Source organism: Echinops telfairi, unplaced genomic scaffold (genome assembly GCF_000313985.2).
Source record: "Echinops telfairi isolate 266 unplaced genomic scaffold, ASM31398v2 ScPeMD7_3533;HRSCAF=4204_1, whole genome shotgun sequence".
NCBI classification, from domain to species: Eukaryota; Metazoa; Chordata; class Mammalia; order Afrosoricida; family Tenrecidae; genus Echinops; species Echinops telfairi.
The window spans coordinates 19,353,711-19,368,428 of NW_022107432.1; the positions used below are offsets into that span (position 1 = coordinate 19,353,711).

At 44.1% G+C, this 14,718-nt stretch overlaps 1 protein-coding gene across 1 annotated transcript in view; it reads left to right on the top strand.

Annotated features, from left to right (window-relative positions):
* Window positions 1–14,718, top strand: part of LOC101659857 (24-hydroxycholesterol 7-alpha-hydroxylase) — a 72,101-nt gene that overhangs the window by 30,108 nt on the left and 27,275 nt on the right. Inside the window, exon 6 of the mRNA XM_004710882.2 lies at window positions 12,128–12,261. Coding sequence (XP_004710939.1) covers window positions 12,128–12,261 — 134 coding nt within the window. The remainder of the gene's footprint in view (window positions 1–12,127; window positions 12,262–14,718) is intronic.

Below are 14,718 nucleotides of genomic sequence, written 5' to 3' on the forward strand. Positions count from 1 at the left end.
CCTGGTTCCTTGAGGCTTCCTCACCCCCCACTATCATGACCCCAGTCCTGCCCTTCATGGCGGGCTATACCGGAGCATGTGCACAGGTACAGATAAGAGATAGGAGCTCATGACCCACGGAATCCAGGAACAGGAATGGGAGTAGGGATACCAGGAGGATAGGGGGAAGGTGGGGAGAGGTGGGGAGGAAGAGGGAACCGATCACAATGGTCGACACATAACCCCTACCCCCACTCCCAGGGGCACGAACAACATAAACCAGGGGGGAAGGGAGACAGCGGTCAGCGTAAGATATGAAAATAATAATAGTTTATAATTTATCAAGGGGTCACAAAGGTTGGGGGGAAGGGAGGGATAAAAGAGGAGCTGACACTAAGGGCTCAATAGAAAGTAAATGTTGAGAAAATAATGATGGTAACATATGTACAAATATGCTTGATATCATTGATGTATAGGCTGTTATAAGAGCTGTAAGAGCCCCCAATAAAATGATTTTTAATTAGAAGAATAATAAAAATTACAGCCACAGCAGAAGCAGTGGCTTCTGTACTTGTTCTGTACTTTCCTCTTTGAGTCAGAATTGGATTCACGGCCGTGGATATGATGGCATTGTGAGGCATTCATCTGCTAACCACAGGGTTGGTGGTTCAAGCCCTCCAGCCACTCCATGGGAGAAAGATGAGGCGGCCTGCTCCCACAAAGATTTACACTCTCAGAAACCTTCGATACCATCACTGAGTTGGTCTAATTTGATTTGGGTTGGTTAGGGTAGGGGATATCTTAGGAGAAATCCCTCTCAAAGCCTGGTTTCCCCTTGCTAGTTGAACTTGTAACATCCTGGTGTGGACTCAGGAAAGCATCACATTCTTCAGGACCTGCCCACTGATGGGACTGAAATAACAAATGATATGATGTACATATTAAATCCCAACCAATAAAAAAATGAATGCATTAATAATTCTCCATCGAGGATATATATTGATAACCAGACAGATGCTTATAAATACAGGAAGTTCCATCTGAAAGTAGCTTTTTCCACACCAATACAGAATTTGCTACGTTCTTTTCCCCTTAGGTTTGAAACACCAAGATGGTGCCCCATGGGGATTCCAACATTGTTATTTTCTAATTCACTCCCTCCTCAGACGGGGCTTTCTACTTTCATCAAGAGTTACAGTCTTGGAAACGCACAGGGGCAGTTCTACCCTGTCCTGTAGGGTGAGGCAGCCTCAACTGGATGGCAGTGAGATTGGTTAGTTTTGGGGATCTACTCACCCAGCTTTAAAGGCCAGTGTGATGCTCTGGGCGAGGCGGGCAGGTCTGATATCTGCCCAAGAGCGATTTCCCAGGAGACGACGGTGTTTTCCTTGTATTTTTTACCTTTCACACCTGGAGCGGTCTTGCAGCACTCCGGAGCTGGACATCCGGTGTGATGTCACTTTCTCTCCTGACCGCCTGACTTTGACCATCTGAAAGAGATGCGTCTGGTAGTTCTGGTTGGCCGGATATCCCCGTTCACGGTGACACGCTGGGAGAGAGTCCTGTTCTAGTGCTTCTCAGCTTATGCAGACTTTCCGCTGTCTCACTGCAGTGTGACACTTAATCTGCCTTCTTCGTTTGTCCACTTGTCACCCAGACACAGTACTGTCTTCAGAGTTTTCCGTTGCAGAATTGTTCCAGCATTTGGATAATTCCTTTTTCTCTTAGAAAACACTGAAGTAAAAGGTCCTAAAGCCGGGGCCCCATCTCTCCAGAGACCACAGTCCAAAAACTGGGAAGCCGCACCGGCTTTCATAAAAAGAGAGGCTTGTAGATCAAAATGTCTTTGCCATTTTATTACGTGCTGCTTGTTGTCTTGCTTAGTCACGTGTCTCTCCCCTTTATTATAAATTGGACCAGTGCTTCCTAATGAGGAAGCAGGCCCCCTTTGTGTCTCCCAGTAAACAGAGAAGCTGAAAACCTCATTTTAATATAGGAGAAAAAATATTCCTAGCGATAACACAAGGTTTTAATTTTTCAGAAGAGCATCTTAAATGGTTGAGATAGTAGTGTGCCATGCAGCATGTCGTGACAAGATAGGATGCTTTTTCTATGTGCCTGGGAGGGTGGGGAGGGCCAGCCCATGCATCCCTAGCGCCTTATCTTCTCTGTGTGTAATAACCTGTCCTGAGCTGTATTGTCTTCTTGCTATCTCCCTCAATCTACGGCAAGTAGGGACTCTTTCTTATGCAGCCTGTTGTTGGGAATGTCAGAGGGAAGCAGCCCCGCAGAGCCGGTGACTATGCTTCTTTGGTTAGACAATTCAACCCTAAATCCTTCAGTTGATAAAATGCCATATCTACCCCTTGAAAAGTCAGAGGCCGAGTTGGAAGCCCACGAGAAAAGTGTTAGGATGGAGCTGGAAGGTACAGGCGAGGCTGGGAAACCTGGTCTACCAGGCTCCAGCTATGAGCCCTAAACTCCCCAGTGCTCCTATTCCCAGGCTCCGTGCACAGTTTGCATGCCTCTTTCTTGCTTCCCCTACTTGGCACCCACCCCAAGTGCTTTCAGCTGCTATTGGATACTCTCTTTGCATTTTAGATGTGTTATTTCTATTCACTTACCTGAATTTGGGGGTCGAGGAAAGAGAATTAAGGTGGAAACTTACATTTTTGGAAGTACATTAAGATAAACAAGCAAATGTACCATATTGCTGGATGTCAGTTCCTTTCCATTGACATGTGCTTAACTAAATATAATCAAATCCAGTGGGGGAGTTTTCTTTGTAAATTAACTAACTTAGAGATTATATAGAAAAATAACTGAAAATTGACGGAAAGAAGTAAAAATATAAATCGATAGATGGAACTAGACTTGTCCTGTAAGATATTAAACGTTGGCGAAGCATCGCACTGCTAACCTCAGGGTCAGCGGTCTAAACCCACGGACCCTACGGTGTGAGAGACTACCTGCTGCAGTAAGGACGTGCCGTCTGAGAAGCCCTCTGTGGTGGCTATGCGTCCCACGCAACCTGATGGCTGTGAGGTTTCTTATAACAAAAGAATGCACAATTAGCACAGGAATAAACACTTGATCAGAAAAATAACAGCGTTCCCAAAGAGACCCGCATATTTATGGAGACCTGTTCTCAGAAAACTTGTTAGTTCCAACTCTTATCAGCTCCATGTTCAACAGAGAGAAACCCTGTCTAGTCCTGCTTAAGCCTCACAATCTGTGTCCTGTTTGACCCCATTATTGCAGCCACGGTGTCAATCCATCTCACGAAGGACTTCCTCTTTTCCCCCTGACCTTGCTACTTTCCCAAGCACCATGTCCTCTGCTGCAATGGCCTCTCCTGACAGCATGGTCAGCGTAGATGCTGTGAAGTCCAGCCATGCTTGCTTGTAGGAGCATCCTGGCTGTACCTCTCAGGCAGATCTGTGGTCCTGTCCACACTCTTCACCCTCATTCGCATGCTTCAGTTCTCCTGCAGGCTTCCTTATTGGAAGTCCGGCTTTTCACATCCATGTGAGGGGTCGGAAATGCGTGGCTTCCATCAGGAGCAGCTTAGTCCTCACAGTGACATCTTTGCTCTTGGACACTTTCCAAAGGTCTTATGCGGCTGATGTTCCCCATTCAATATGTTGTTGGTTTCCTGACTGCTACTACCAAGGGAGTCGATGGTGGGTCCAAGCAAAATGGAATCTTTGACAACTTCAATCAGTTCTCTATTAACCATAATGCTGTCTATCGGTCCAGTGGTGTTTTTGTTTTCTTTGCGTAGAGTTGCAATCCATACTAAAGGCTGCGGTCTTTTCTTTCATCAGCAGGTGCTTTAATGCCTTCTCGTGTTCAGCAAGCACGATGCTGTCATTTGTGTATCACAGACTTCCTGTAAACCCTCCTCCAAGCCTGATGCCCTGTTCTTTGTATAGCCCTCGAATTATTTCTCAGCATGCAGCTTAAATAAGGATGGTGAAAGAAGGCAACTGCCACGCACACCTTTTCTGATTTAAACCATGGACGGTTCCCTTGTTCTGATCAAATGACTGCCTGTTGCTACATGTACAGGTTTATCAGGAGCACGGTCAAGTATTCTGAGTTCCCACTGTGTTAAGTGCCATCCAAAAGTTGGGATGGTCAGTTGACTGCCCTTGTATACCGAATAAAACACAAGTAAATATCTTTCTGGTATTCACCGCTTTCAGCCTAGATGCCTCTGATATCACCAGTGATATCCCTTGCTCCACGTTCTCTTCTGATTTGGGCTTGAATTTTTTTTGTTAGGGTGTGGGGGCCTTGAATTTTTATCCATGTTAGGTTGCAATTGTTTTTGAATTATCTTCAGCAAAATTTTGCTTGCATGTGATATTAATTATATTGGACAATATTCTCATTCTGTTGGGTCACTTTTCTTTGCAATTGTGATGAATATGGATCAACCGGTGGGCTAGGTAGTTGTCTGCCAAATTTCTTAGCCTAGACTGAGTACTTCTAGTGCTTTATCAGCTTGTTGAAACATGTCAATTGCTGTGTCATCATTTCCTGGAGCCTTATAATTAACAAATGCTTTCAATTTAGCCTGGATTTTTTCCTTCAATACCATTGGTTCTTGATCATATGCTACCTTTTTAAATGGTTGACTATCGACCGGATATTTTTGGTACAGTGACTCTGTGTATTCCTTCTACCTTCTTTTGATGCTTCCTGTATCTTTTACAATTTACTCATAAAAGGCTTCCAAACAGAAGTGTGGTTGTTTTCCTTTCATTCTTTTGGCTGGACATGTGCTGAGCATCTTCTTCCATCTGTGCGTGTGAACTCCAGATGTCTACACGTTGCGTTATAATGCTCTGCTTTGTGTTCTCAAGCTGCCTTTTGATGTTTCCTTCTTCCAGCTCGTTTACTTACTTCATCGCTGCTTCCATTTGCTTTAGTTACCCTACATTGCAAAGCAAATCTCAGAGTCTCTTCAGACATACACACTTTTTGGCCTGTTCTTCTTTCTTATATTGTACGACCCTTTGTTTTCTTCATGTATGGTGTTCTTGATGCCGTTCCACCACTCATCAGGTCTCAGTCGTTCTAATGTTCTGTCAGTCAAATCTGTGCTCAAAATGTCATTAAATTTCAGGTTCGATACACTCAAGTCTGTATTTTGATTCTCTTGGACTTATTTTAATTATTTTCAGCTTTAACCTGAACTTGCGTATGAGGAATCGCTAATCTGTTTGACAGTCGTCCGCCCCTGCCCCAGCTTTGTTTTGGCTGATGATATTAGACTTCTCCATCCTCTCTTTCCATTAATGGGATCAATATGATTCCTGTGTGATATCTGATGCAGTCCAATTGTATTGTTTTTATGGCGCGATTAATGAGAAGCTTCAGCAATTTTGTCAAAGAGGACACATTTATTAGCCGGCAAGCCAAAGTGTCAGCTTTGCCCAACCCACTTGGGCCCCGCAGTGCTGTTTTACAATGGGTTTCCTACTGTACGGTTAAAAGGGAGTTGGAGCAGGTGCTGATTACAGGCAAGCCGGTGGCGTGACACAGGAGAGGGGGATTGGAACTGCTAGTGGCGGGATGCAGTTAAAGGAAGTTGGAGCAGATGCTAGTTAGCTCAACTTTCTTTCCCAGGCAAGGCCCGGCGGGGTGGGGTGAGGATAAGATGGCTGTTGTGAGGTTCAGAGAGGAAGGTTGCTGCCACGGTGGCATATGGCACAAAACTGTGTGCACTGCGGGAGGGTTGGGGTTTCAGCATAAAACAAAATGGCTAGACTTGGGGTAAAGTGAAAGATAGAACTTGAAATGTTCATTTTGAAGATGGACGTGTTGCCATTCCTCTGAGATTTGCATTCCTGGTGTGGTAGATCATATGAGTATCAAACGCAAAATGGTCAATGCTGTCCATTTCAACTCTCTAATGTGAAAGGTACTGATCCTTGTATGTTGCCTTTCATTTTTGACAACTGCCAATTCTCCTAGATTCATACTTTGTGCATTCCATATTCCGATCATGAGTGGCTGTCTGCAGCTCTTTCTTCTCATTTTGAGCCCTGCCCTATCAGCTTTATTCCATCTACCTCATTAAGGTCTCCACCCTACTTTGGGGAGGGAGCCCTTCACAGCTATGCTTCGAGTGCCTTCCACCCTGCGGGACTCATCTTCCAGCACTCTATTTGGCAATGTGCCGCTGCGACCCATAGGTTTTCATCAGCTAATTCCTTAGAAGTGAGCACCCTATTCCTTCGGATGAGTTTGTTCTCATGTCTGGCTGCCCCTCTGAAACCTATTCACCATAGGTGACGTTGCCGGTGGCAGAGCTCCTAGCACCATGGCAACATGCAAGCAGCCACAATGTGACAAACTGACAGAAGAGGGAGGGAATGGGCAGGCGGCGAGTGGGGGTAGGGGTGGGGTGGGGGAGTGGAAGCCATCAGGGTCTTTATCGAAAATTGGAAATTAATTTTCATCTCCAATAGTGAAAGATCCATTGTTATATTCTTTCTTTTCAAAGATAAAAAATATGTGTAGAAAGAAGCCTATTGTTGTTTTATTTATGAGTAGACTAATCAAGCCATTTTCATCTCACTAAGAAAATTCCAGAAATCTGTAGCCAGTGCATTCTTACTGTGAGAAATACCTATCATGGGGCCACTTGATGCCTACAACTTATGATAAAATGGCACAATCTCTTTCAGGACATTTTATTCACTGTCATCATCTTTATGTGAGATACGGTAACCTTTTCTTATTTCTGAAAAAACAAAAACAAAAACCAACAACATGCATTTCTTAAGTATAAGAGAATATTCCTGGGGAAAAAAAGACATAATTTTAATGGAACTTTGAGCACTACTTATTATATTTATGTTAAAAAGAATGCAAAATGATGAGATATATCAGACATGCTCTCTTTCCCCTCTCCCCCAGCCCTGCCCCTGTGAGCACTCTAAATATATATTTTTTGTTCTCTTAACACTGATTTTCTTGAGTAGTCCAACCAAAAAATGCCTTGCCTTTATTCTCTGACAGCAATTGATGTCATTGCGCCATTATTTGGGGATAGAAGTCATAAACACGCTGTGTATTTTTAAGCTATTACATAACCCCTTAGATGGCAGTCCAAAACACACACTAACCTTTTACTGTTTTATTTTACTCTCTAAAGTATGAAAAATTGGAAGATACGTTTCTTCACCAAATTTCAGTAGGAATCATTCCTTCAAGTTATTTTGTCTGTTTGCCTGTTTCCTTATGTTTTTCCTCTAATTTCATTCGACGTGTATTCTTCTGAATGTGCACTCTGACCTTTTTACATACCTTAGCTTGAATATGTTAGACAGGCTCTTCTAAGACTGTGAAAAGCAATCTCTGTGGAGAGGAAGCTTTCTTCTTAGCGTAGATGATCAAACAAAATGGAGACACCGTGCTTTCCTAAGTAAAGAAAGAACTGGGGGAATGTGTAAGTATGGCAGGTATTCCATTTTTTTCCTTACTTTTACTGGGGGCTCTTACATCTCTTATCACAATCCATACATTCATCCAGTGTGTCAGCACATTTGCACATATGCCGCCATCATCATTTTCAAAGCATTCTCTTCCCATTTGAGCCCCTGATATCCACTCCCCATGTCTTCCCCCTCCTCCTCCGCCCCCCCTCCCTCACGAACACTTGATAAGTTATAGATTATTATTTCCATATCTTACATCGTCATTCAGTTTTAATGGGATTTTATTCTTTGTTTTTCTTCACCTTTGTGTCTGTTTCCTGGTGGAGTCCATACCTGCCTGTCATTTCTGAGCAAGCTCAGGACCCTCCTCCGAGTTCATGGCCGCTTTCCAAGCCCACCTTCTTCTGGCTCTCCTCAGAATGAGGTCTGACTGACTGAGGCAGGCCTCCGTTACCGCTGTTAAGAAGGGGGTGGGGGGTGGGGTCTGTCTCTCTGCTCAAGTAGTTAAAATCTTTCTGTCATGTTACTAGGGGACCATAGAACCCGAGTTTTGTTTCTTGGGCTCTCTGTACGTGCCTGTGCGTCTGCAAGGGAAGGTGTTGAGATCCGAAAGAACAGAGGAGGAACTTCTTTCCTCAGTGATTTTTCATTGTGTCATCTTCCTGTTTTTTGAGTCTAAGAAATCCTATTCTTAGGATGAATTTTGGAATTTCAGTTACTTTTCTTCCTGCCTGCGTGACTCCTACTCATCCTTCCGGGCTTATCTGTAATCTCAGCCCCGGAAAGAGGGGATGCGGTTTCGTAGCACTTGACCTCTCACTGAGGAAACGTAGAGTCACATGCCCCCAGGTATTATTGTGTGTCCTGTGACAGAGCTCTTCTTGAGTAGCACTCTCTCGCTGCTTTCCGCAGTTGGAGAAGGCAGAGTGGCCCCAGAGCAAGTGGGCAACAAACTGGTTGGAGGCCTTCCCTGACACTTTCTGGTGTATCCTCAGGTGTAGGGGAGCCAGCCGCTAACAAATCACAGGCCCGGAGGGCGCAATTGCACAGCGATAATATGTACAGATTACAGCAAAGTCATAGAGAATAAGAGAGAGAGAAGAGAGAGTGCAATAAAGGAGTCAGACACATTTCATGGTAGCATGCTCACCTCCGCCCCGCTTGGTGGTCCACGTGAGGATGTGGAAGGTGGGAATTGCAGGAGCGAAAAAGGGAGGAGAAGGAGGCCAGGGGGACAGGGAGTAGGGGAGAGACTGACCAGGGGAGAGGGGACTGGGGGAGAGAGGGCATCTTTATTGTTTGGGGGCTTTTATAGGTAGCCATTAGTCATGCATATTCAGGAGTTACATATGTCACAGGTGGGTGGGAGTCACAGTGAAGTTCCTGAGCTCCCAGGTGAGGAAACCTACCTGGATTGGAGGAAGACATGAGAGGGGAGGGGTCTTTGGTGGGAGGAGATAGTCAAAGAATATCTGCTTCTACAGGGAGACAGAATCACCCAGTGCTCACTTTAAGGCAGCATCGCTGTTGGGGGAGAATCTGCGGGAATGACAGTTGTGCGTTTCCCGTGCTCAGGCATCTTAATCATGCCATGACTTGACAAGTCGTCCTAAAGAATGCATGAACTGTTCCAAGTTACTTGCTTCAGTGTATGGCTAATAAGTGAGTTGGAGTCGACTCATTGGCGGTAGTTGTGGCTTGTAGTCGATAGATTCGTTATTCTTCTTCTGCTTCGTGCAGCACCTGTGCTTGGGCTAGCACACAACACTCCAAACCCTTTCCCATCAAGCTGGTTCTGCCCCACAGTGACTGTATGCTAGGGGAAAACGGTGCCTTCTCGTTGCCTAATGAATATGGTGGCAGCAGAGAGCTTCATCCCCAGCCCTGCAGGAGTTGATGCCTTTGAACCACCCACGGTGTGGTTGGCTGCCCCATGCTTAGCCCACTACATCACCAGGGCTTTTTGGCACATTAAAGATAAGCACTAGGTACTTTCTGTTGTTATTTTCTAATGCGAGCATCATCCTTTCTTTTATTTTAAGCCCAATGTTTGCTGGACTTGAATCTCGGTATGGCAAGAGTTAAACAGATGGTTTCTGAGTTTTACCCCGAATCACCCGGAGTTTCTATCCTGGTCTCTCTCTGTGCTGGCCCCGGCTCCCTTCTCCTTTAGGCTCTAACCCTTTGGATGATAACCTTGGCCTTCATCCAAAGCGGAGCCTTCTAATTTTAGAGTCAAAACATTGGAAGAACAAACCACAGATGTGCACCGAATTACGCACAGTCTGGGGACCGAGCCATTTCTGGGAGGTTTAATAGAAAATAATCGTTTAGCCTAAAGATGCTGTTTGAAGGCCTACTGTGCTTCCTTTCCCTTTTCTTTGTCTGGTCCAAGAAAACTATTTTATTTTTCCTCCTGTCACACTGGGGCTTGGGTTAAGAATATTTTATCAACACATTTGTTTTCCACTTGTAGTCGATATGGCTTATACATCTTATAGATCATAATAGACTTGAGATGTTATTTTCAATTGCAAGCAAACTTTGGCTCTTCAGTATATAAAACAAAATATTTTTTCTTTTTTTTTTTTTTTTAAACAAAATATTTTTTCACCTTAAAATTAAATTATTTTCATCCTTACAACAACTGTATGGGGTAGATATATTTAATAGTTGAATTTAATATATGATCAATACTGTATTTATATATGTATTTAAAGAACAACTGCGTTCTAAGAGAAGTTTCTAAAACCTGTATGGTTTGCTAGTGTCTATAATTTATCAGGGCCCAAACTATGCCTGTTGAGTAATAAGCAGGTCGCTTTAGGGTTCCACAGGTCTGATTTTATTATAAGCCCCCACCTTTGGTAGCATTCTATCCTTCAAGCAGAAAAATACATCCTTTGCATATTGTGTCTGTATCTACAGAGTACAGTTAAATCAGAGAAAATATATGTATTAAAGGGATTGTTTGGCTTATTTGATCATGGTAGATGCTAGAAATAGATTTTTAAGGTATTATTTTCTATACATAAGATTTAGGATCTGAATGGTGGGCTGCTGCCAATCTATTTGCAAATGTCCATTTGTTGAGAGACCTCTAGCTTGTTGAGGGCCTTGCTTAATAAGATCGAGTGAAATTGGCCTGAACCTCCTCCTGAGTCTTTGGGAATCTTGGGATGGCGAAATGAGGGAGGGACCAAGAGGTGTTGAGACGTGAATATCTTCTCAACCTTTCCTGACTCCTGGTGACTGCATCTATGGATTACTCCATTTCTCCGTGCTCACCCCTGCTGCGTGGTATGTGTGCCCCTTGTCTGCACTGCATCGCCCCACTGGACACCATCCTGATCTATTTGTTTCCCCAACTATGAATGTATTGGCCAACTTTATTACAGCTATGGGACACAGGGAGGAAAATTACATTGTAGATAGCTCTTCACCCGACAATTAAGGAGGCTTATTCTGGAAGGTACCACGTGTCAGAACCGGAGCATGGTAAGGATGCAGTCATTGATCCACTTGCCCTCAGCGAGCAGTCCAGTCGCTCTCCTGGTCTTCTCAGCCTCTCAGCTATGTCGCCGTCCCTCAGCCTCGGCCTCCATGGGTCACTAAGCCAGCCCACTGCTCCACCTCACGGTGTCTTAGTCTCAGCTCTGCTCCTCAGTCCTCTTGCATGGTCTCCTTACATAGGCCTCTGGTGCCTGCGGTCTCTGCCTCGGCCACTTTCCAATGGGCTCCGTGATGGTTCCTGCCCCTTGATGGCCCTGGGATTCTCTCTGTTCTTAGTTATAATCTGTGTCTGAGCGTGTTTTCTAGGTAATGGTGTAGCATAGAAGGAGACGCCTAGAGCATTAGTGCCAGGGTTCCAGGTTGGATATAAGAAGAGGAGCCTACTGTCATAACTCTGGCCTCAGGGGAGAGAGAACGGAACCTTTATCAAATCACTGAGAATGAAGTATGAAAGCCCATGCAACACTTTATCCCCACCTCAGAAAAACTACGTATTTAGGTTATGAACATGCAGAAGGCATATTGATTATTTTCCACACCGTGTTAAGGAACAGCACAGTTTGTGGGGCCATGCATTTGGTTGGAGATTAGAGTCCACCCACAGGCGTTTGGGAGGAAGTGTGGGGCAATCTCCTTGCAGACAAATCCGTCCCCCAAATCACTGTGACTTGGTGCTCCTGGAGCACATATGAGGTTGACATCAGTCGGGATTGACATATGGCAACTGATTTTGGTGCTGTCTCCTTTCAATATCGGCATGAAAAGTTATACTTTAATAGAAAATGGTGCTCTGGATCAATGTTTATGTTTCCCCTTCCTGTGGCCCAAGGCTGGCTCTCCAAATCCTTGGTGGTGGTTGTCAGGGCCATGGCACTGGTTCAGACTCAGCGACCTGTGTGTAAATAATGAAATATCACGAGGTCCAGCAACGTCCTCACAACTATTATGTTTGCGTTCACTGCTGCATGTCACTGTGCCGGTCCATCTCCTTAAGGGTGCATCTGGGCCCCTAACTCCTCTAGTTCCTGAATATTCCGGAATGGCATTACTAGTGGTCTTAGTACTTAGTGGTATTAGTGCTTCATTTGCTGTGAGACTTACTAGCTAACCTATGTGTATAAGCTTATATGATAATCACTTTCTGGCTTCTATTAGTAACCATTTTCTTCTTCTCTTTATAGGTAAAGAGAAGATTAAAATATCTGAGGACGACTTGAAGAAACTCATGCTAATTAAATGGTGTATTTTGGAAACCATTCGTTTACGGGCCCCTGGCGTCATTACTAGGATGGTGGTGGAACCAATTAGAATTTTGGTGAGTTTTAGTATGCTTTAAAAATAATCAGCCTTTTAGGCCAAAGAACGTACATATTTTGCCCCACATGTTATTAGACAAGAACGTACATATTTTGCCCCACATGTTATTAGACAACAATTTCATGTAACTTTGAGCACTAAGTGACCCTGGTTACTCATAAGAATTGTGCAGCGTACTGACGTTTAATATATGGGTAAGTCAAAAAGTACCGGCCCTAGGGATCCTATGCATACAGGCACAAGTTTACTCCAAACCAGATGTGTTAACGTTATGTACTTAAATACAGACAAATTCTCTCAGTAACACATTTATTCTACTCTCCTTAAGGTCTCTTTAAAAAAAATTGAATCAAAACAATGGATTCTGAGGGGCTCCACTGGGCCTATGAAACTCAAGGAAGAGAGGTGGCTCAGAGGTGGTGGTGACTATTTTGCAAGATCCCATGTCAGGCTGAGTTGTCGAGAGAAACAAAATCCATGGCATTCATTTATGTGTAAGAAAGGACTTTATATCAAGAAGTAATTTTAGACCAAAAAGGCATCCCAACGCAGTCCAACCTAAGCCCGTCCCTGAGTCTGATGCTAGCCAGAGCCCTCTTCCCACGCCTGTGGCTGCAGGCTGATGACACAGGAAGGTGCAGCGGATGCAGGAAGACCACATACCAGTGGGTGCAAAGTGTGAACTGTGGCAGAGCCTGGGCAGCTCTGCAGGCCTACCTGCCCATACGGGGCCATACAGGCAGGCAGAGTCCCAGCGCACAGAAAGATAGAGGGGCACGGCGAGGGGGAGCTCCCCAGGTTCCTCCTGCTAAGAAGGCCGCACCACCAAGGCAGCCAGCATCAGACCACCGATTGACAGAGTGGATTCCACACCAAGAGTTTCACACATATTCGCGTTGACATAAAATCCAACTGCCACAGATCCCAGCGGGATCATCTTTGCATGTGTTCTTAGACGATGACCATCGGGGCTTATTAGGAAGAAGTTGTAAGACAGTTGAAAAGTGCATCGGCCCAGGGAAGCTGCAGCAAGGGTGTTCTTTTTCCCGTCACAACAATGTCCTCATTCTTTGAGAGTAGAAAAGGCTGCCTCATGAAAATTTGGTTGAGAACCCTTACCCAACTACCCCCAGCCCTGATCTTGCCATTTCAGACTTCTTTCTGTTCCCCAAACTAAAAAAACAAACCAACGTAAGACTATCCCAAAGGAACACCGTATGAGTCCCTCCAAGATGCCCGAACTATTCCTTTTGGCAGTGCCCATTGGAGAACAGAATTCTCCAGGAAAGGCTTAGAGAGATGGAAGCACAGTTCTCAGAAGTACATAGAGCTAGATACAAAAGCAACGCAAACAATAGCTTAAATTTTTGTTTAATTTGGTTTATATGCTTGTGTATTTTGTCTAATCTAGGCTGAAACATGATGCTTTGATAGCCATTCAGTATCAGGATTAGTAAAATCCAATTTAAATCAAGCAGTTGGATTGGATCGTCTCTGAGATAAATAGCATGTACTCCTGAGCAGCAACAGGCTAAGGAATTCTCAGGGTAAAGAAAGCTCTGAATAGAAGATACCTGAATATGTGACAGGCCTTTCAGGTAACAGACCATAGATAGGGGCCTCATCTCAACTGATCCTAGGTGTGAGCAAGTGAAGGAGGTGTTGTCTATGGACAAAGCGGAGGAAAGTCTCCACTGTGCTGTGGAAAGTATGTCTGTGTCCAGTGATCCGATCAGCCAAAAGAAAAAGCTTCTGTTTTCTTCCCAAGAGATGCCATTGGCCCTACCTTATCCAGTCAGCTTGGGCTTCTTACCCATGCTCAGAATGTCTTCTTCTGAGAATGCCCCAGCATTTATGAGTTTTACTAGTTTTTTTATTCGTTTTCACCATGTCTTCCCAGATTTGTGAGCATTGTACAGTTTCCTATATTTGCCAGTCATTTTCTAAGATGAACACAGTCTTGTCTCTTAAGAGGCCAGAACAACTCACTGCCTACCTAAAGGTGAGACTCTAAACATGAGACCTTATGCAACTTGACCTTCTTGTTAAAAAGGAAAAACATGGTGATGAGGGAGAAACAATAAAAATTGTTTAGAGTTTCAGAAACCAGAGATAATAGAATATTTTGGTACTATAATTGCAGATTTTTCTCCTTCAAGTGTGTACACTTTAAAAATACCATTGCTAATTGTTTTATCATTTTCTATATGAATAAAATGTATCTGCAACATTTTTAATCATAGCATAAGAACCCAATACGTGAATGTACTATAATTTAAAAAACCAGTTCTGGGCTTGTGACTGTGTATAAAGCTTCTAATGAGGGTTGCGGGGAGGACATGAGACAGTCAGGTGCAGTGTAGCAATGATGAAACACACAACTTTCCTCTAGTTCTTTAATGCTTCATCCCCCGCCCCCCCCCACTATCATGATCCCAATTCTACCTTACAAATC